At 35.0% G+C, this 24,255-nt stretch overlaps 1 protein-coding gene across 1 annotated transcript in view; it reads right to left on the reverse strand.

Moving 5' to 3' along the window:
• Positions 1-10,620: 10,620 nt before the first annotated feature.
• The window catches only part of ORC5 (origin recognition complex, subunit 5), a 53,553-nt gene continuing 39,918 nt past the window's right edge, over positions 10,621-24,255 (reverse strand). The window contains exons 13-14 of the mRNA XM_004676913.2: positions 18,231-18,343; positions 10,621-11,167 (exon numbers count right to left, since the gene is read on the reverse strand). Coding sequence (XP_004676970.1) covers positions 11,122-11,167; positions 18,231-18,343 — 159 coding nt within the window. The 3' untranslated portion in view covers positions 10,621-11,121. The remainder of the gene's footprint in view (positions 11,168-18,230; positions 18,344-24,255) is intronic.

Below are 24,255 nucleotides of genomic sequence, written 5' to 3' on the forward strand. Positions count from 1 at the left end.
GGTCACAGGGATCTAGGTACTTTGTCCTTAACAAAGAAGAGATTCTTCATGCTATGTGTATAAAAACAACCTTTCAAAGTTGTCCACATCTTATTCACCAAAGCCTGTATGTTGCCAACCATGTCAAAAGGGACTTTGCTGGTGTAATTAAATTAAGGATTTTGAAATGGGGAGATTATTCTGCATTCTGGGTGGATCCAATGTAATCATAAGGCTCCTGGTGAGAGAAAGAAATAGGGAGGGGCAGGAAAGGAGATGTGAGGATAAAAGTGGAGGTCAAAGATAAATTTGAAGACACAGTGCTATTAACTGATGATGAAGGAAGATGCTAAAACAAGCAATGCTGGCCGTTTCCAGAACCTGGAAAAGGCAAGGAAACAGATTTTCCTCCAGAGCCTCCAGAAGAAACTCAGGCTTGCCGACAGATTAATTTTAGTCCATTGAAACACAATTTGGACATATTACCTACCTAAAGAAATATTAAGACAGTAGATTTATATTGTTTTAAGTAGCTAAATTGTGGTTATTCTGGCTACAATAGAAAACAAATACAGGTTTTCCCTGCTATCCAAAATAAGAGGGTTCTTATGGAAATTTTCACAAACCAAAATGGCATAAAGCAAAAAAGCAATTACCATTAATTTTTTGGGCAACATTTTTGAGTGTTTACAGACTAAAAAAAGTAACTGGCCAAATAACACATAAAACCTGTAAGAACACTCATATATAGTAAAACCAGAAATGGAATAACAGAGCAGTAATAATGTATGAACATTTGTGTGGTATAGTTTCACTTACCAGAACTGGGAAGACAGCAAACACACTGAAGAGTGGAGAAGTGGTAATGGTGTTAAGATCTCACTTTCCTTCTGAATCCATCAGGGTAGTGAGGTCACTACACTTTCTTATGTATCTGCCTGCCTCAGTGTTGAAAGTTGAAGTTCAGGGCCCTTCCTGGTGACACAATGAGTTTAAAGCATAGCACTATGAAGTGATCCACAGCTACTGCCGCACAAGTTTGATTCCCAAACAGAGAGCTGACCCACATTACATGGCAGACACCTTCTGGCCTGCCCCTGCTCCTCTCAAGAGTTTATTTCAATCAATATGCCTGTTCTGTTCCCCACTCTGTAACTGGTGAATTATTTTACCCCCTGAACCTCTGGCCTGTATTCCAGTTCTTGTATATATAAATAAATAAATATATTTTTTTTTAAAGTTGAAGCTCTTTCAACTTCCTGCTGTGGCTGATGTTGGGGCTCCTGAAATAAAGCCACATGCTTGACTGCTAAGCTTTACACATTTTTCTAACATACAACTCTTTGTGGGCAACTTTCCTTTCATTGTCAGCAATTAAAACATAATTCCATGATGACTGAACCCCACAGGGTCCCCAGTGGCTATTTGACTTACAAGAAAACCCAGCCAAGATTGATTTGTAGGGGTCACAAGTTTTAACATTATCACCCTTGCCATGATCCAGGAACATTTCCAGTGGGTCAGGAGACAGACCTGGCCTATACCTGTCAGCAATACTCAGCATTTTCCCTACATAACTTGTCTTGATTGTACTTCCTCTCTGAGCAAATAAAGAGCAAGGCCTCTGGTGCCTCTCTCGTGGCACGAGTTAAAGCACAACACTGTGAAGTTCTCCACACTGCAGCAGGAGTTCCATCTCTGGCCAGGGAGCTGACCCACATGGCACAGCAGACCTCTCCTGCCTTGCCAGCTGCTCCCCTCAGCAGTGTATTTCAGTCAATATGCCTGTCCTGTTACCTACTCTATTTCTGATGAATCCTCTCACCTCCTGCACCTCTGGCCTGTACCCCCAGTTCTTGTGTGCATAAATAAACTTAAAACAAACAAACAAAAAAAGAGGAAGACCTCAAATGAGAAAGATCAGCTGCTCACAACAAATATTTTGGGACCCTTTGGAATACATCATAATGCGATACTGAATCCACATTTGCCACTGGTAAACTAAGAGCCCTAAAATTGATGCTTGTGGTATCTACAGTACCATTAACTAGGATCTCAAGATTTATGTCAAGGACTCAACCTGTAGTATGTGAGTTTCTAAGACTACGTATGGAAAATATATTGATCAACCTAGCCTCACCAAAATTGTAGCCATGATCTAATGAGGGTACAATATGGGTGGGGTTTGAAATCTGGCCTTGCAGATTACTTAGCTATGCCTTGGAAAGATATCTTCATCTACTATGCTTTGGTTTCCTCGCTGATGGAAAGGAAAATAATCTCTTCCTAAAAAGTTTTCAAACATGTAGCAGAATCTTTAGAAGTGGGCTATTTCCATTTCCCTCTTTTTGCTTTTTTAAAAAAATATTTTGAAAATTTTCATTTTACTTTTAGCACTAAAAGAGTGATACTCGGATCCACAGAAGAGTTCACATATGGTCTAGAACAGAGAATTATTTCTAGTTTTGAGGGTTTTTTGGGGGGGTATAAATTTTATTAATCAATAATTGATTATTTTATGATTGAAGCATATGAACATTCTTGAACATAACATTTAGTGGAGAAACACACTGGCAATTTTTGAGTATATCCCTAAGAGTGGAATTACTGAGTCAGTTTCCTACCATAGGTTTTGCCATTATCCCATTAGCAATGGATACTTTGTCTCCTTAATGATATCTTTTGATAAAAAGAATTCTTAAATTTAATTGTCACTGATTTATTATTTTTATCAGTTTTCCTTTAGGGTTAGTATTCACGAGATGAAAATTTATTAACAAAGTCATAAACACTTCCCCCAATTATTCCCCTAAAATCTTTAGTTTTAACATTTTTTATTTTATATCCAGAATTAATTTTTTTGAGAGAGGTGATAATCCAATTTCTTTTGAAGAAAAACTTTTCAACCATTATTACAGATACAGGATTTTCTTACATTTGTTTTTATTCATTAATACCAACTTATTCCCTCCGTAGGACTTAACAACTGATGTATTTTCAGCCCTCGTACCCTTGTCTTCTTCAATGTCCCACATAAACAGAACCATAAAACCCAAACCTGGCTTTTTCCCACTTAGCATAATTAATATATTTGTTTCATCCATGTTGTTTTATATATTAATAACTTGTTGCTTTTATTTCTTTGTAGTTTCTATTGTATGAATATACCACAATTTGCTCATCCATTTACCAGTTGGTGGATAGTTTCCAGATTTTTGCTATTATGATTAAAAATCACTATAAACATTCAAGTAGTTCATTTTTTGGTAGACATAGTTTTCATTTCCCTTGGATAAAAACTTAGGAGAAAGGCTAGGTTGTTAAGTGCTATTGATAAGTATGTTTAACTTTTTGAGAAACAGAGAAACTTTTAAAATGACTGTAGTAGCTGACATCCCCACCATCAACAACATAATCCCAACCAACACTTTAGATAATCTTTTCTGTTATTGTTTACTATCTTTAGCTAATCTGTGTGAAGTGGTCTCTAACTGCAGGTTTTAATTTGCATTTTCCTACTGACTAGTGAAGTATCTTCCATGTGTTGATCTTCCATCGTTATGTCTTTGTTGATGAGGTGTCAAATTTTTAGTGAGCTGTTATTAAGTTATGTGAGTTCTTTAAACATTCTGGATACCAGTCCTATATGTATTTTGCCAACATGATTTCCTAGTCTATTGCTTGTCTTTCCATTTTCTTAAGTTTCCTTTGGAGAGAAAAATTTTTAATTTTGATAATTTATCATTTTTCCTTATATGGTTTGTTACTGTTGTGTCCTTACAAGTCTTTGCCAAGCCCAAAATCATAATTTCCTTATGTCCTTTGAAAGTCATAGTTTTCAATACTAAAATTATAAAACACTTTTTTTACATATGTTATGATGTCCCATTGTTTCAGCATGATCAATTGAAAATACTATCCTTTCATCACTAAATTAGTTTGCCACCTTTGTCAAATATCAATTGAGACTCCTCTCCTTTCTCTCTACTCCTCCCCTCATAAGGTGGTTTGACAAAGGTGCTAATATAACTCAGTAGACTATATTTAACGTATCTGTTAAGAACAGATACCCTGACTTAGATAGAATTTCAAGGGGAATCATGAACTCTTTCAACAGTTAGTTGTAGGTTTTTAATGCCCATTGTATGGTAGGAAAAAGTTCTCTTTAATTCTTAGTTTGCATACAGGTTTTTTTTTTTTAAATCCTGAGTAAATGTTGGACTTTGTCAGATGATTGCTTATAATAAAGCAGTCATGTGGTTTTCTTTTACGGTATGTTGACATTGACTTTGACTTTTGAATGTTAAATCAGTCTTGCATTACTTGGTCAAAAACCCTGGAGCATCCCTGGATCTCTTTTTCATAATGGACAACCAATTAATTAGCAAGTCCTGCAGACATTTCTAATTATATCCAAATCTGACAATTTCTCACCTCCATTGTTAACACCCTTACCTGAGCCACCATTATCTCCCACTTGGATTAATTTAATAGCCTTCTAATTGCTCTTCCTGATTCTGCTCTACTCTCAATTATAGCATTCAGTGGTCTTTTTCACTATGGCAGGTCATGTGACTCCTCTGCTCAAAGCTCTCTGCATCTCACAAAGGACAATCACCAAGAGGGTCACACTTGATCTGGCCTGATTACCTTTCTGGTCCCAACTCCTCCACAACTGCATTTGCCCCAACCATATTAACCTCCTGGTAGCCAGGGCTTCTAGGCTTTGGAAGAAGAGACAGTTGGTAGAGGTAGGGCAACAACCAGCAGTCTGCCACACCAACTCAGGTTTTAAAATAACTAAGTACAGTCTTTCTGCATTTTATAGTTTTTTTTTTTTTTTTTCAGTCTATAATGGTCTGTGTGGTGATTGAAAGCACATTTGCAAATGCTTGGAAATTCCTATCATTAATTATAAAGGTGTTAACCAATCCTTCATTACAGACAAAAGTGATGCTATATAAGTTTAGACAAGTTAGATTAGAAAAGGTCATGCTGTGTCTATTGGTTGCTGTTGGGCTGCTGGCTTTCTGAAACCAGTCACCCTGAAGGCACGGAGAAAGCACAGGAGAGGCCACTGAACACTGTAGGTGCTCCAGTGATCTATCAGTTAGCATCAGCTTGCAGATAGAAGTGAGTCAGCCTTCTTAAGAATCTAACTCCAGGGCCCTCTCTGTGGATGGGATAGCACAGCACTATGAAACTACGGCAGCCACTATAGCACATGTTCAATCCTAGGCCAGGGGGGATGGCCCACATTGCGTGGCTGGGCTCTCCTGACTCGCCCACTGCTCCCCTCAGCAATGTATTTCAGTCAATATTCCTCTCTGCTTCCCACTCTATCTCTGGTGAATCTTCTCACTCCCTTCACCTCTGGCCTGTACCCCAGTTTTGTATGTATTAATAAATAAACCTTTAAAAAAAAAGAATCTACCTCCAGGTTCAAGGTGGGTGCCTCAGGAGACAGGCATGGAGCCAAGTCTTAACCAAATTCATGAACAAAGTAATTCTTGCTTTTAGGCCATTAAAATAGGGAGGTTTATTACCCTATAACTGGAATATACTGTTTCCATGTGACTTTTGATTCATATTTCTAAGTCAACATCTATTTCACAGTCCTCCTCCTTCTGTATTTCACTTCAATTTTTTCTGTACCTCACCTCACTAGTGTTTTCATTCTTCCTCCCATTTTACTATGATAAGCAGTGTAAATAGGCAGTTAAAAAGAGAAATATCAAGTAGACAATGTAAAAGAGAAATATCAAAAAATGCCATTTAATGTTATGTCTTTCAGATATTACTTTTCATTACATGAATGTCATTTCACATTTCAACGACTTGAAAATAAGTGATGTTCAAAAAAAAACCGTCACTGGAAAACTTGAGTTTCTTATCAATTGTATTTCAAAGGCTGCTATGATTGCCATTAACCTTGCCAGTTCTTTCTCAATATAAAATGATTATACTTTTTCTTTAAATTCAAGAAAATAGTTTACTACCAATAAGGATACCAAAACTTTCACATAAGAGACTAACTCTGAATGTTGCTAAGTGGTGAATTCTACTTCTTCACAATTGCCCCCAATTTCTATGTAAACATGTTCCTTTTACAATAAAAAGGTTCTTTAATAATCTGTTATGGCAACACAAAAAAATGCTTTCAAGAATTTTTTTCTTGGGAAAGGGGGAAGGAGAAGGGGAATTTCCAATTCTCTACCTCTTGTTTCTTTTATTATAAAAGAAATTCAGGTAACAAATCCATGTTGCAGGGAACTATGCACAGGGAACTCTTCAAAGTTCAATTTTATTCTACCTATGCTGGGGAGTTTTGTCATCACCCTCCTAGTCTAATAATTTAAGCAAATTTCTTTTTTAATGGTATATATTTTATTTTCCCATATCACTTACAATATAAACAATTAATTCAATCTACTTAATTTCTCTATAGGTCATTTCAACTTCAGTATTATAATTTTATATTCAAGGGCATTTGTCTCAGCCGCCTGTTTTATCCCTTCTCAAACCATGTGGCTCTTTCTCATGTCTTTCCACCCTCTTGATGACTAGGACTTCACTTAGTCAACATGTTAATTTAAAAAGATTAATGTAGGAAATAGTCATGGTTTCGAGCTCAGTATCTTTTCACATGGCTGTTTATGGGGCTAGTCCAGCTCAATTTCTTTGAGGTTCGGTTCCAGCTAGATGAGTCCTGTGAATTAGGACAGCTAAATGTCTCTGCCCAAAAGAAGTGAGCCTAAAGAGGGTTCAGAAATTCCAGGACACACCTCAGCTGAGGAATGCCTCTAGTGTTATGAAAGTAAGCCCAAAGTGCTGAAACTATGTGCTTAGATCCAACATTCTCCACAAAATTAAGACTATGTGCATTTTGGTTTTCTGAGACCAGCCATTGATTAGGACCTATAGCTCATGTGTCCTCCTGCTGTTTCAAATACCAAAGGGGAAGGCATTTATATGAACAGTGAATAATTGTTATTTGAAATAGTAAAATATCTTGCAGTTCTGTGCAGAATTGAAAAGTAGTTATGACTAACTTCTATATACATTCTTTAATGGAGTCTCCCTGACCATTTCAAAGATACTACTCAAAGGCATGAGATCTCTAACTCACTAAAAGCAGCTACGTCTATTCTGATGACTCCAGCACTTCTACTTGCAGTAACCGATATCCAAACTAGATCCAACTGTTTTACATTTCCACTTGGATTTCTCACAAGCATCTCAAAGGCAACATGTCTAAAACTGAACTCATGATCTTCCTTACCCCACAGACCTATGGCTTCCTCCAAAATTCCTATCTCCAGGAATGGCTCTACCAATGTCATTCTAAACCAAAAGTCCATTTCCTTTGTCCACTGCAATGCCTGGCACATAGTTGGTTGCATTTGTTGAATGAATACTGTTATTTTTTTTTAACGGAAACTGCTATTAAGACTCTCAATTCTTTCAAACACCATGGACATTGATTATGGTTTCTCCAGAACCCAAGCAAATCTTTACTGCTTCTAAAATGCAGGCTCTTTCCATCATGCCAAAGCTATCACTATTTACTCAAACAGTTGAATGCTTTCTAAAATTCCCATCATTACTGTGCATCAACATGCAGTTAAATGAATGAATTGATTATAATTTTCTCTGCTCTACCAAATTTCTATTTCTCATACTGTGCTTCATGAATGTGTTACTGCCGGAAAATGAACACTAACTGTGTATTCAGGGCATTTAACGACAAATTTGAGTGTAATGTTGATATCTTGATAGGAAAGATTTCTTTGGGCTCTACTAAGCATTTCTGAAAGCAAATTTTGTGAGCAGACTGAAATTACATGCAAAATTATCTAAACTATTCATATATGATAGGCAGTCACATATTTTAGCAGATGAAGCTTTCAAAGTGTGCAGATGAAGCTGAATAATATCAATCTCTGGTCTAATTACCTCCAATCCAAGTTCCTGCTCATGGCTAAAGGTATCAAATACAAACAAGTGAGTATGGTACACAATAGTGTGAAACTTCAGGTATTGATGGAGGACACTATTACAGTCCTGCTTACACAGGGCAGTTGCTGTGTTTAGTCTATTTTATAGGCTCACTGAGTAGTTAATAGGATAGGGATACATTCCAGACTTGTTCCATTACTTTATCTTTTCTTTTTGTTTAGTATGAGCAGAATGGTAGACTTTGGAGGAACTAAGCAGATTTTCCTTCTTGCTATCTGAGTTTTCACGCTCCAGATCACCTTAATTATATTAGGCAGTTGCTGGTTAACTACATTTGGTTGAGATAATACCATTAAATTGTTCAGCCAACAAACCTTGAGAGTAAACAATTCCTCAGTCATTTGTTCTTTGATCTGATCATTCTCAGTTCAAACTTTTGATTCTTCAACAAGATCCTGATAAATAAGTAATGAAACCTACATGTGGATTAAAACCTAGTAGATAATAAAAATCCAAGGTATTACTTAAATTTATTTGAATAATTCCAGAATTTTAAATAAAAATTATGCCCTAGGTATGGTTAGGTTAAAGTACCTCTTATCAATAAGAATGTTGCTCACTTACTGCCTTTGTAGATCACAAACATTTGATGCTAATAAAAACAGCCAGCATTTATTGAGCACATTATGTGCTAAGGAGACCATACTTAAATCAGGGGTTCTTAACCTTGGCACTACTGACATGTTCAACCTGATTAATTGTTGTGGGACATTCATTTAAAATGTTTACTGCCATCCCAGGCTTCTACCTTCCCCACCCAATACCTAACTGTGATAAGCAAAGTATCGTTAGAAACTGGTAAATGTTCCCTAGAGAGCAAAACTGCTCTTAGTTGAAAACTACTGCCTTAAAGATACCTAAGTTATTTTATTCTGTAAACAATTTTGTGAAGTTAGTTCTACTCTCCACTATGCAGGCAAGAAAAAAGTCAGTAAGATGCCTAAAGTCACCCGGCTTATAAAGGTACAGTTGATATTTGACCCAAGTCAGTCTAACTCTAAACCCCCCAACTCTTTAATTAATGCACCAGACTTCACCACATTAGGGCTTGATGAAAGAGGCTTGTTGGATCAGAATCCCTTCCAGAGTTTTAGAAAAGGAATAGTTTTCAGCAATGAAGACTAATTCAGGAATGGAGAAACTGACTTGAAAGTAACAGAGGAGGAGGATCTCCAGGAGTACACCGGGAGCATGGCAATTTAAAGGCCTTGTTTAAATGGAGGAAGATGTATGTATGACAAATCTTAAGAGCTTGGTAGCTTTCTTCTTCTACCACCACAGTCATTTTTACTTCTAAGTAGACCAGAAGCCAGTGTAATTCTCATCATTAGATTCCCACCTGTCATTGGAGATTTATCTCTTCCAGTTAGAGAATTCATTCACAGATGAACTTTGTTAAAATGCTAATATCTATAACTAAGCTGTTATTTACTATACTAAATAAATTAACCAAATTAGTAAGTCATTTAGCAAGTCATTAAAAAGTAAATCGCAAAACAGGAAAGTTCTAATGCCCTGTATGGGCGGAGAAAGGTCCAGTTATAAGTCATTTGCAGAAAGCTTTTGGGTGTTGTGGACTATTCAGGATAGGCAATGTGCTGGGCAGGGGACAAGTGGCCAGTGGTGCCAAGGCATGGAAAGTTACTTACAGGAAACTGCCCTTTTCTGTCCTTCTCTCCAGTTCCCCACTTCACCGTTTCTTTCCTCTCTGGTCCTACAATACAGAATGCAGATTGGTCCTAACCTATCCAAGAAGGCTGCAAAATTCTGCCACTTCATAGCAAATTCTAAGGGCTGAATACTTCCCCCAAGTGGCACTGTTTCTCCCTAAATCAGATACCCAAATTGCTTTCTATTTTAATGATAAATGGGTTTTATGTGTAGGATATCAAAATCTGAATTCACAATGCACATGGCTTTTCCCTGGGCCTGGTTTCACCAAATACCTTGTGGAGTACAAAATTTCATTGTCTTCTGTGTAATAAAAGACACAGGGTTCAGAAGTTTTATTGCTTATTGTAGATATCACCCTTTGGGCAAGAGTGTCTTCCCATGCTGTCTTATGTAGGGAGACAGAGAGAAGAGAAATCCATTCTATCTCCCCCTATTTGTTATCTAAATAAATATAAGTTGATAACTACTGTTCTCTTTGAACCAGTGATTGTGAATGACAATGTAAAAAGACTTCCTATCTAAGACTGCCAATTGCTGCAATTTTTCTTCTAAAAAGAACTGAAGCAATAAAATGCTACTGAAATTTAAACTAGGTTGTGTAATTAAGCAATTAAAATCTACTCAGAACAATTTTCAACCATTCAAAGGTTAATGGAAAGTTTCTTTCTTCAAAAATATGAACAGTCAAGAAAATCAGACTTAACGCTCATAATTGACATAACATGAAAAAAATTTTATTGTAGCGCTCTTAAGGGTCAATTATTTTAAAGAAGAAAACCATCAGAAATTAAAATCTACACTGGATGGTTAATTTCAAGACTGACCAGATAAACCTTACACAAGCACACTATAGTCAGCAAGGTTTAGAGATAGAAGATTGGCCTATATATCTGATCAAGCTACCTTGTCGTTGAGAAAATTATGGTTAAAAGATAAGCATATACAAGCTTGGATTAAAAAAAAAAATCTATATTATTTTACAACTATCATCTTTAAAACTGTGGCCTTAGGAAAATCTGACTTGGCAAACAACTGTAATGGTTCCTGTGGAGAGGAAGTGAAAAGACTGGGCTTATATACAAGGGCTGCTGGCATGTTCAAAGCGCAGGGGATAGTTCACAGAGCAAAATGTAGTCCTAAGTAAATGGGTTTCAGGCAATTTCAGTGTTAAGATAACATCATTAAGAGTAGAACAGATTGTGCTCAAACCCTGCTGTTTATAATTAACACGTTGCTTCCAAATACTCCAGGGTCCCTGGTAAATAGTCTTCTGCTCACATCCACCCAGACCAATCAGAGTATTTTCATCAGGTTCCATGCTGGGCCAGCACCTGTCTGGACAAATCCAATAGAGCCAAAGAACTCCTCTCCCTGGCCAGCTAAGTAGTTGGATGAACACAGCTTGGCTTAGTCATTGTCACAGTCTCCATATGGCTTTGAAGCTTGTTTTCACAAGAAATCATACAAGTATTTTATTATGTCAAAGTTCACTGTCCTATAAACAAAAACAGATAATAATATGTTAGCATCCTCACCCCCTAGACTGCTCAGTTTTGTATGTATGATTCTGGAAAGCACAAGCAAAATGCACAACTAATGCCAACCAATGCTATAATGCTATCAAAAGCACCACCACAGGACTGATAACTAGGAACAGTTCTTTTAAAAGTTTCTTCCCCCCACCAACACATGAAGTTTGTTTTTTAAAAAGAAAGAAACAAAATTAGAATTATTTAACATTTTATATATCAATTATACTACAGAAATGTTGGATTTCATCTGAAAGCTATTTTTTTTTTTTTGTCTAATAACCAGAATAAAGTAATTAGAGATGGAAAACTATTTAAATCTTCTCTGCTTCTGAACATTGTTTATCTTTCAAAACACCTGTTTTATCATGACATAATGCATAGCTCATCTGTCCTCATCTGTAGTTTTCATTCTTTTCAGTTTTTAATACTGGTTGGCCTGTGTGTGTATTGTAACTAAATTTGTATGATCCAAGAATAAGATGCAAGAGGCTATATGAATGTATATTTTTGTACTCTGATAGCAGGCAGAATAAAATAGCAGTGAGAGAGACATATAATTATTTCCCTTTCTTCAAACTCATTCTTCACTATAAATATTCAGTCTTGGAGGTTTATTATTTGAATAAATGGTCAAAATAATTAGATATAATGATCCAGCAATAAGTATAAAATTAAAGCCTTAAGTATTCAATTCTGCATAAATAATCATCCATGAGAGAACAGTCTTTTAAAGATTCACTAATTGCATGCTCTTATTTATTAAACCATCATCAATTAATGTTTTTGTCTATCAGTCTATATACTTTCTAAAAAAGTTTCTAAGGAAGTGACTGACATACCAATTTTTTTTTAATTTGGAATAGGGAATTATAGATAATGCTGATGAAAACATATTTAAAAATAGTTCAAATAAGATTCTATAGTTATTATGGTACCTAGTATTGGACTGAAGAATACGTTTTTTATTATAATAGTTCCTCTCTGAAAAAAGTTCCTCTTTCCAAATGGTATAGAAATGCTACCAAAATCACTCCCATTATATTAAGTTATAAAACAACAAAAAATTTAATAAATTAAAAAAAATATTATTGTAGACCTAAACACATGAAAAGCCTAAACACACATAAACCTATTTAACTTTTTTATTTCTTTCAACTCCAAAACCCCCAATAGAGTTAAAAGCATTAGGATACTACTAAGAAATATGTAAACACTATATTGGCTGAAAAGACATATTTGGAGTACCTTTTTAAACACAGGCAAAAAGGGAAGTAGAATTTGTACATCACTCCAGGCTCAGTTTCCTACAATGACTTTGGATTTTAAATGTATGGTCAAGTGCACTTAATATTAAGTTTTAATTTTTTTACATTTATATCATTATGGGATTTGAAGATAATCACCAGGTAAACTATATTCATACAAAGTAATCCATATTAATGTATAAGTACAATATGAAGAAGGGGAAGGAGAATAGAGAATTACAATTATGCTGTGACAGCTAAGGAGACATGTTCTATAATAGGTGAGTACTAGAAGAGAATATAAACAAATGAAAATACTGTGATTGTTTAATGGTAGAATCCCCTTTTTTTTTAGTTATCCATTTGTATAAGCATAGTTTGTGCAATAAATTTATCTTTAATATAAAGAATAAATAGGCTTAAAAATACAAAGCAATTTAAATATATTCATTGACAAAGTTTCATTACATTTCATTTTTCTGCTTTGTCACTAAGAAGTACTCATGTCAGTTGAGTAATACAATTAAGATTGTATTTTAAAGATGCACTTTAGATTAATATAAATATAATTTCAGGACTTGGGGTAGCTTTTACTTACTATAGGAAATTTCTCATAGAATCTAAAGGAATTATTTTCTAATTAAGCATCTAGAAATAGAACATAAATAACATAGTGGCAATCTGCCTAGGAATATTCTTAAATCATAATTTAAAATGCTTTAATACAAGTTAATAAAATGCATACATCTAATGATTTGATTTTTGCTGTTATCCTTTCATTTTACTTTGTTGATTCTTTTACTACACTAAAATATTTTTTTCTTATGTAATACTAATTTACTTCCTTTTACTTCAGTGTTAAGTTTGAGTTCTTCTTAAGTCAACCTACAGTGTCTTCCCTGAGAAGGAAAAGCAATAGGCAACTACCATTCACATAAGGAGTGGCGCAAGGACAATACTGAATAAACTACTCAGTCATCTGTTTTCTGTCTTCTCCCATACTTTTATCTTCATATTCTGTGCTCCCCTTTTTGGTATCAGTTTCCTACTGTTTCTCTGGTCAAACTTTTCAGCTAGTCCTGGAGCGATAAAGTTCTCTATCTCCTCAATAGGGTTTCTTCTTTTCTGGACTTAACTGAAACTTGGCTGTGACCTATCCCCCACTTCAACTCTTTCCAAAGTTTCAACTCTTTGCTGTACCCTAGGCAATATGATGAGGTAAGGGTGATGTGCAAAATGCTCAGCTCCTCTAAGACGTCAATCACCCTATTTTCCTCCTTGTCACCATCGCTTAGTCACGGAATAATGTTAACACCCAGCTTAGTCTTCCCTTCCATCTAAGACCTTTACCAACTTTAGTGACTTTGCACACCTGTCTTTCTCCTTCCAATGACTGTTTCTTACTCTAACGATCACACTCAGAATGTCTACCTCTAAATATATCAATGCAGACAATTTTAACTTTAAACTCTCTATACACTGAGGGAACCAATACACAAACCCCGTTACTTTCTACTGATCTACAAATATTTCCAGAATATACATATGCTAGATACTGGCTTTACTTCCTTCCATCTCTTCCTAGTTGAAAACCTCACTTGCTAGCATCCACTGAACTCACTTGGCAAAACCCCAATCCTATGTGATTTCAATTATATCCCTTTGCTGTCCCAGTACCTAGCATATGGAATGTTGCTGGAGAAGATCACAAGTTTCACAAATTGGTGTCACTCTAAATTCAAGGTCAGGAACCTCAACTGAGTCCTCAGCACTCCCAGCAAATTCTTTTCCTTGTCAGCACCCTCTTCCATTCCCCATGGTAGCTTTCAAATATCCATATTGCTCTCAAATGACCCTCCCAATTTTAGTCTCAATTTTTGTCTCCTTATCCATAGTCAAATAGAAGTGACATAAATACTTCAACTTCCTGTCATCAATCCTCCAAACTCAGCCCCACATACATCCATTTTCTTTTTAAAACACAAAAGGCTTCCACTTTGTCATTCAGAGGTATTTCTTTCAATTCAGGTTTCTATTTTTTTTTTCTTCTGTGTAGAAAGTATTGTTTCTAAATTTACTTATTGTTATTTAAGCACCTCTGTTTTACATTCATGCTTGTGTTTTGATTGCATAGGATTTCCCTCCTTGGGTATCAACCTATGCTTCTGTCATGCACTTACCATTTTAATGGATTTTATGCTTTAAATTACTCTTTCATATCATTTTTTTCTTTCAGTTCTAACAGCATTTAAATGTGCTCACATCTTTTAAAAATCAATAATCCTCAATGCCCTTAAGTATTACAGTCCTCTCTCTTCCTTTTTACACCAAAGAATCCTAATATATAGGCTTACAGGATATAACATAGATCCATTATACTTGTCACTGTACTCCCTCACCCCCAGTGTCTAACACAGTAATTATAATGGGCAATATAATAAATGTCAAATGCATGAAAACATTCTATTTGGTACATTAATTTCTGTATAAGTACTATTAGCATGCCCTGCATATAATCTGACTGGATACCCCTCTGTATCACCCAACGTGCTCCTAACAATAGTTAACCAATGACTGCTTAGTCATTAAAATAGATGCTTACAGCCCTCTCTGGTGGCACATCGGGTTGAAGCAGAGCACTAAGAAGCTAAAGCCACTTCAGCATCAGTTCGATCCCCGCCCCGGAAGTGACCCACATGGCATGGCAGACCTCTTCTCACCTGCCCACTGTTCCCTTTGTTATAGGACAGCAAATCTGTTAGAGGACAGGGGGAGAGGGACACCCCTGAAGCCCCAAAACCTGCCTGCTCTAAGTGGGTTCTGCCATCCGCCGCAACAAGACAAAACATATAAAACGTTAATGAAAAGGGAATTTAATACAGTGAATATACAATACGGAACACAAAGAATATAACTTCTAAATCAAACACCTGAAGTTACCCATCCCCTCGTGGGCAAAAGTCAACCCAAAAGGGATTGGCCCAAAGCAAGGCATGAATGCCTGCCACAAGACTAACGCACCTTCTGGCCGGGACCCATGGAAAAGGGTCAGAAATGGACAGACAAATCTGGGAGGAAAAGAGCAAAATCAAAATCAATATAAACACTACCATAGTCACCTCCCTACAGGTATCTCACCCACATCTGCCTTAACCAGTCCAAAGTCAGGAAACAAGCATGGCTTATTCCTCACAGGCTTACTGCTCCATGTGACTTCCTCAGGTCTCCTCCTTGTTCTCCATCCAGCTTCATTTCCTTCTCTTCTCTCCTTTTTCTCTGCTCAGCTCCACCCTCCTTCTGGGTGGGGCAGGGAACCTGGAACTTCCCTTTTTCCTAGGGACCACCCTGTTACACCCTCAGCAGTGTACTTCATTGCTCTGCCTGTTCTGCTCCCCACTTTGTCTCTGGTGAATCCTCTCACCGCATCTGCACCTCTGGCCTGTACCCCAGTTCTGTATGCATAAATAAATAAATTTAAATAAAAAATAAGATGCTTATCAGCATTTGACAATTTTAACCATTACTTCTTCCCTTCCCTTAGTTACTCCTAGTTTGCTTACATATGCAAGTTTATTGAACTGCTGTAGCCATTTAAGCTCACTAATATTTTAAGTAACTACATAGTGTTTTTTTAAATAAGAATCTATACTATTTTACTGATTGATTTCCTTATTTTGAACATCTAGATCATGTCCTATTATCTAATCATTCACTCTCTGCCAAAGTGTCTGGAACTAGGACTATTTATTCTTTCGTAACCAGCCTTGGATAACTTTCCTTCACCAGAATGTGCATTGGAAAGAGTCTACCTCTTTAGCTCCCTTCACTTTGCTGCCCCAAAAGGCAAGTTCAAAATGATTTTTACCTTAAGTGTTACTACTAGTCATTATAGGAAAATGTGCAATATTTATTTATTTAGCATATCCTAAATATAAGGCATTGTTTTAAGTTTGAGTTTTGAGGAAATAATAAATATAGACTTTTAAGTTTAATGGACTTAACACTGTAGCAAGAAACACCATCTTCAATTATTGGATTAATTGAAACTATGTTAGTTATCAGAACAAAATAGGACCTATATTACAATGTGTGTGTGTGAGAGAGAGAAAGAGAGAGAGAAACAGACAGATGAGAGAGAGAGAGAAACAGACAGATGGGGGTAGTAGTGTAAGAGGTCAGAAGTCAAAGTAAGCGGTTCTTTTTTGGGAACTGCCCCTGGAAAGCAGTGAAATGGAAATAAGAGACAACAAAATGACAAAGCAAGTTAGAGAGTTCCCAAGTTCTATGGAAAATTCCAGGTCTACATCTCCTGTTCCTGAGGTGGTAAATAAGTACATTATTTCTCTGAGTGTATTTAATATCACTGATGCTGGAGATTAAGTAACCAAATTCAGTTTGGTTTACAGTATATTCACTGTATTATGCACTCACAAATCTCCATCTCGTGCATGATTATGTTGGTGAATAATCCAACACATACAAAGTAATGACAAAATTGCTGAAATAAGTAAGCTTCATTCAAAAAATTTACCTTTGACAATCTTAGATGTTTAAAAAAGTTATTATCTTGTAGACTACATTACAAAAATTATTTCTGCAATTTCTTCTGTGTAAAAGTTTACCCAGTTTTAGAATGGCAATTTCAAAATCCTCCTTTCCTATCTTAAGAATCTGTATGTCACCATAATGTCTCATATATCTACATCATAATATCACAGAACTTTTAATTCAGAAGAGACATTAGGGTGGTGGCTGCTAAACCTGTAGATTTTGGGACCTCAAGAAGCTGTAAAATTCATTAGAGGAGATCGATACCCATGTCAAACAGTTTTAAAACTCAATGATGTTCCATGCCTAAAATCATGAATTTTTAAATATATGTAAATACCTTTGTATTTAATTTTGTATTTAATTTAATGGTTAGGAAAGTATTGTTTTATTCAACCTACAAGTCTACACACACACTAGCTATTCTAGTACAGATCTGACAGATCATTATCTAGTTGCAATCATGAAATTAGGTCATTTATTCATTAATATAAATGTTCTAACATTTGCCACAACAATAACTACACCTCTTTGAAAAAAACTCGTTATATTTTTAGAAAACTCTTATTTTGATAGAGATATTTTCTTTCCTAAAACTTTTAATGCTCTAGAATTATTTAGAATTAGTTACAACCGTTTTGCACAAGACAGTTGCTGAATACTTGAGACATTACCACATCCTTCCTAAGGTTTTTCTTTCACATCCTATTCCTTAGTCAGGGATGTGACATCCTACCACTCTTCTGCTCCCTCTTCAATACCCCTTTTAAAATTCCAAACACTGGCAAAATACACCAGATCTCCTGTCAACGGCAATAACACAGTATTCTTGATGCTACATAAACCAGGATTTTTTAAAAGTTTGTAGTCAGCTAAAATACTTAGAACATAAGCCAGATCTCTCTTATCTTACTTCAGTACAGATGAGATTTCTGCATTGTACTGTCCATTTAGTCCCACTTAAATACTATGAGACTATTATTCCATATGTTAACAGCTTTCAGAATCTTCATTTTTTTGCCATCTGACATATTAGTTAATTCTCCCAATTTTATGCCATTTGTAAATTTGATAAAAGGGTTCACTCTACAGTGAAATTTATTTTTGGCACATAACTGATTTTTTCTCACTTAAATACTAATGACATTACATTAGGAAGAACATTAATTTTTATATTTAGTATATAATTTACATAATTCCAGACATTCTACGTTAACAATTATTCTATGCTTACCTAGCAATAGCTCTGATGAAGTCTAGAGATACTGTGCATTTGTATTTTGGTACATCAAGCTGATCGTCATGGCCAGCCAGGGTCAATAGCTGAAGGGTCACTAGAGAGGTAATCTAAAAATAAAAAAGCATTTGTATGAGAAAATGTTTTAATGAAATTACAGGATGTTGTTTCTGAAACATTTTATAATTCCTTTGATAAAGATATGAAACTAAACCTACAAGAATATCTGCAAAGAATACAGCTTCTTTGATATTTGAACATAAATTTGTACATATGTTTAAAATCCTAGTTCATCTTAAAGACTAGCAGTCTTTTCGGACTTAAGAAGACAGCTTTATAGTTTCATTAATGACATGACTGCTATCCTTTAAAGGCTACAAATAAAGCACATTTCTTCTGAGAAATTTATGAAATTTCTATTTAAATACTCAAATTATCAAATCTATATGCATTCCATTAAGAAGTAATAGAAGCCTTTTTCAAAGCTGGATATCTGGGTAGATGAGAGGTAGGAGAAATACAATCCTCAGAATGCTTCCTAAACACATTTTATGAGGTCAATATTACCTTGATACCAAAATCACACAAAGACACCACACACACACAAAAAATATAGCCCAGTGCCCCTGATGAACACAGAAGAATAATACTCAACAAATTCTTAGCAAACCAAACTCAACAAACATCAGAAGAAACATACACATCATCAAAACTTATATGGTCTTATCAATATGATTTATCTTATCCTATTAATGTATAGCAACAGCATTTGACAAGATCCAACATCCATTTACAACAAAAAAAATGCAATAAAATGGGGATAGAAGGGACACTTCAACACTACTTTGAAGAAAAAAAAATTCCATTTACAATCAAATAAATTAAGTTCCTAATGATAAATAGTATACGAGACTTAGACAATGAAAACTAAATGCATGTTTAGAAAAAGATACAAAGAAATGGAAAGATTCGATATACAATGTACAATATACAGATTCAATAAACCCCTATCACAGTTTGAATGGCATCCTTTAAGGAAACAGAGTAAAAATACCTAAATTTGCCTGGAATCACAAAAAACCCTGAACAGCCAAAGCATTTCTAACAAAAAAGAATGGAGGTATTACACTCTGAGGCATCAAACAATACTATAAAGCTACAGTAATCAAAACAGGATGGTGCTGGAATAAAAGCAGGCTCACAGATCAAGGCAATAGAGAAGCCCAGATACAAATCAACATTTATAGTGGCAGTTGATCTATGACAAAGTAGTCAAGAGTGTACAATGAAGATAGGAAAGTTTCTTCTTCAGCAAATGATGGTGACAAAACTGGACAGCCACATGCAAAAGAATGAAGCTAGATTACTATCTCACACCATATACAAAGATTAATTCAAAACGGGTTAAAGACCTGGATGTAAATAGTAAAATAAAAAATATTCTGCAACACTGGCTTCAGAAATGTCTTTGGGGACTCAACCACAATAGCAAGAGAAATGAAAGCAACAATTATACTTAATTAATAACTTCTATACAGCAAAAGAACTATCATTGGAACAAAAAGATGCATTACAATTTCACTACAAGAAAACAAATAATCAAAAAATTGCAGAATCATGACCAGATCATCCTATAGCAAAATATATTAACTTCTATTTTTCTATAAGGGATTCACTTGCTTAAAACAGTTATAGTCATTTGAAACTCACACATTCTATCTCCCTTTATTATTAAAGACTGGTTCCTAAGTAGTTTGTTTTATTTTTTTCTTTTCATATAGACAAAGACATTAATTAGCTTTTCCTCTGCCACGGGCATTTTCTTATATTATTTCTTATAACTTCTAAAAGACTCAAATACTCTCACATATTTAATTCAACTCTTTAATTCAAGTTGTAACTTACACTTTCTTCCACATTTTTTCATAGAGAAACAAATTTGTGTTAATCTAGTTAAATATGATTTTCATGACTATTTTAAAATATTTTATAGTTTACTTACATCCTTCACATTAAAGCAAAATTCTAAAAGCAAAAAGTATGAGCAGATAATCTGTTAAAATCATTTTCAGTTCTACCAAAATTCCACATATAATCGCATAAACAGTACAAAGGACATGTATCATTTCAAGATATAGAAGTTAACTGACATTTCAAAAAGAATGACTGTTGATTTGGGGGGTAGGGGAAAACATGGGGTTGGGGTCTGATTTAGAAAAAGCACATAAATAAAAATGAAGAAAAAATCAGACTGTAGTTTCCCAAATTAAAAACTATTAATTTCAGATATCTTTTATTCCATGACCTTACTATATGAATAAAATAGTAATTCAGGAGAACATCACAATAAGCAGTGTACAACTGCATACCCATGAAACACTAAAGAACTAACTCTAAGTACTGCACATTCAAAGATGAATGGAATCTTAGAAAATACTTATTTCCTTATCTGATTTAAAATGTTCCTGACAATATGTTAAAGTCTTATTTCCAGGCTAGCAGTAATGCCTAAATAATTTGGTATGTTCAGTGGGATTATGGCAGAAGTAAAGGTCCACAGGACCAGATTAATAGTGATGTCAGTTTTGTACATATATTTGTCCATGCATTATGATAGAGGTGGAAACAGTAATTTTTCATCCACTGCAGCAGCTGCAGATCCAAAGATAAATTGACCACTTGAAGAAAAAAAGAGTCATTCTTACGAAAGTCCCAAATGCAAAAGTGTTAGATTCTAGTTCCACCAAAAACTAAAATGTAGTATTTTGCAGTCAACAAACATAACATTTTGGAAAGATTTAATCTTTTGTAGGCAAAGGCTCTCTAAATAATAGCGGTAAATATGCTTGCATATTTTGAAAAATTTTAACACTACCTAACTTACAGAAGACCTCTATGCAACTGAGCTTTGAATTACCCTGGAACATACTTCATAAACAAAAACTGACAAAGAATTTACACAGAAAAATTAAAAAAAAAAAAAGAACATTAAGGGGGAAAAATACTAGAGGATTTCTGGTCCAGATAAGATGACAGGGATTCATAACTACTGTCCTTCCCTACTGAATACAACTGTAAATCCTGGAAATAACATAAGAGGCAACCAAAAGAGGGCTCTGAAGGTAGACTGCTTAGGAACTCAGGGCTGGAAGAATATAGAAGCAGTGAGTTTTATGACTCATCCCCTTCCCTCCCCACCCAAGAACACAAGGAGACACACCTAGCATCCCACAATTTCCAATCCAGAAAGCTCTCTTAGTAAGCTTATTCCTTCCTTCAGAGTAAATACAAATCCTGCCCAAAAGAACTAGTGACTGTGAATACTGTATATGGCAAAACTATGCTTCATGAATAAAGTGGGCAAAAAAAATTCTCAAGTATGAAAAACCTAAACAATTTGTCACTAGTGGACCTAATATTAAAGTATGGCTAAAGGAAGATTTTCAAACAGAGGAAATGATAAAAGCATCACTAAGAAAGAACAATGGGAAGAGCAGAAATATGCATAAATTATATAGAGTATCTTCTCATGTTTTCACAAACATATTGATTAAAAATTGTAGCCCATCTGAAACTAAAGGCAATATTTAAAGTTGTAAATAAAGGAACCTAAGTATGGTCACCACACTTCTTTGAAAGTGATCAAACATTGATACTACTTACAAATCTAAACACGCAATTGTCATTTAACTTAGCAATTGCACTCTTGGTAATTTATGCAGAGAAATGCATGTTCACCTAACAACTGTATATGAAAGTTCATAATAGCTTTATTCATAACTGCAAAAACCACTGGAAAGAATTCAGATGTCCTTCAATAGATGAATGGTTAAATATATTGTTGTTGTATATCCATATCATAAAATGCTATAGGAAAATTAAAAAATAATATATTATTGATACATGCAAGTATTTAGATGAATTTCAGATAAAGTTATGTCTTTTTTTTTTAAAGATTTATTTATTTATGCATACAGAGCTGGGGTACAGGCCAGAGGTGCAGGGACGGTGAGAGGACTCACCAGAAACAGAGTGGGAAGCAGGACAGGCAGATCAACCAAGTACACTGCTGAGGGAAGCAGTGGGCAGGTCAGGAGAGGTCTGCCACCATGTGGATCACGTCCCAGGCGTGGAATGAACTCATGCTGAAGTGGCTGTAACTTCTCAGTGCTGTGCTTTAACCCGCTGCACCACCAGGGAGGGCCAAAATTATGCTATTTTTAAAAAGTCTACCTCAAAAGGCACAGACCGTATGGTTTCTATTTATACAAATTCTTGAAATGACAAAATTTTGCAAGTGGAGATTAGTGGTAGGTAGGGATTGGGGAGTAGGCAGAAAGGAGTTGAGTGTGGTTATAAAAGAGGAACTTGTGATGATGGAACTGGTTTGTTTCTTAACTGTGGTGGTGAAGAGAGAATAAAATTTTATATAAACATATTTTACATGATACATGTAAAGTAGGACATTTGAATATGATCAGTGGATTGCATCAACGTCAATTTGCTGGTTGTGACAGTTTATTGCAGTCTCACAAAATATTACCACTGGGTGAAGAGCATACAGGAGAATAAGCATTATTTCTTACAATTACTTGTGTATCTATAATTATCTCAAAAAAAGTTGCTAAAAAGTAAGTATAACAACAAAATATGCAAAAATTAAGTGCTTTAAGGAAAACCTTCTAAACTGATAAAATAAATTTTATCTCAAAATGAAGTCACAAAAATAATCACAGAAACAAAGCCATCTGACCCTATTTACAGGAATTTTAAAGAAACTACTAAATATAAAACTACTAAATGCTTAAAGTGGGCATATTCAAGAATGTTAATTATTTCAATATTGTTATGCCACAAAGATGAGGTCTTAGAAGCTTTTGAAAGTTGACAAGTTTATAAATTTCCCCATTGAAAAGCACATGACTATAAATCCTGGTGGTTCAGCCACATGATTTTTCAGTTACTGGTTTCATTCTCTGAGTCCACAAAGGTCATACAAAGTTGCTATACAACTTATTACCACTTTTGGACTACAGGAAGATTACAGCAAAATTTATAAATCCCTGAGTATTTTACATATTACCAAATTCCACTTTTTATTTCTATTATTTTTTAAGACAAAAGTTTGTATTCACTTGTTTGAGGGCTATAAAAACCAAATACACTTCAAACTTACTAAATGCAAAAGTGCTCCAAGCAAAAAGTAATTACAAAATAAAAATTCTGAGATAGCTCATCAGGACTGGAAGCCAGAGAAATCAATGCCTCATTTTATGGATGAGAAAATTTCCCCATTGAAAAGCACATGACTATAAATATTATCAGTCTCTAGTCAGTTACACCAAACACAATATGTTGAAGTACTTAAGGAGAGGCTGTATTAAATCCAAAAATTCCAATGAAAAAGAATATGCCATAATAAAGATTTATGAGAAAACATTTTAAAGTGAACAACAAATTTTAAATTAAGCACTTAAGAATACTTAACATATTTAAATTTTAGGCAAGATAATACCTCACATGGGGTGCTGCTGTATTAGTAGACCAAGACTAATAATTACACTTAATATAAACCAGCATTCACCCAGAATTTAGCAAAGGATCTGGGCAAAATTTGTGGAGAGGGGCAGTTTACAGGATCTAGTTAATACTTGTGGGGAGGAAGCTATAAGATCTAGTTAATACTGGTGACTATGGATAATTAGTGGCATAAAGACAGACTGTAATATAATATTAAGTCCAGGCTCTCTAGATTAGATATGTCATTGATATATATCTAGAGATTGTAGAAAAGACATTGTGCTAGTAGGCACTTTAATTTCTTCAGCATCTCCATGATAAGTTAAAGATTATGTAAGCCTCTTTTTCCAGATGAGGAAAACAACATCAGAGAGGTTAGGAAATGTTCAAAGTCAGTGAGCTATAAACAGCACTGAATTTGCATAGAAATCTGAATCCAAACACATATTCCTTAGACTAACCAAAATAGAGAGCTGCAGGTGCATACAAGGAACAGATCTTT

The sequence above is a fragment of the Condylura cristata genome, unplaced genomic scaffold (assembly GCF_000260355.1).
Source record: "Condylura cristata isolate star-nosed mole 26May11 unplaced genomic scaffold, ConCri1.0 scaffold00005, whole genome shotgun sequence".
In the NCBI taxonomy this organism is placed as follows: Eukaryota; Metazoa; Chordata; class Mammalia; order Eulipotyphla; family Talpidae; genus Condylura; species Condylura cristata.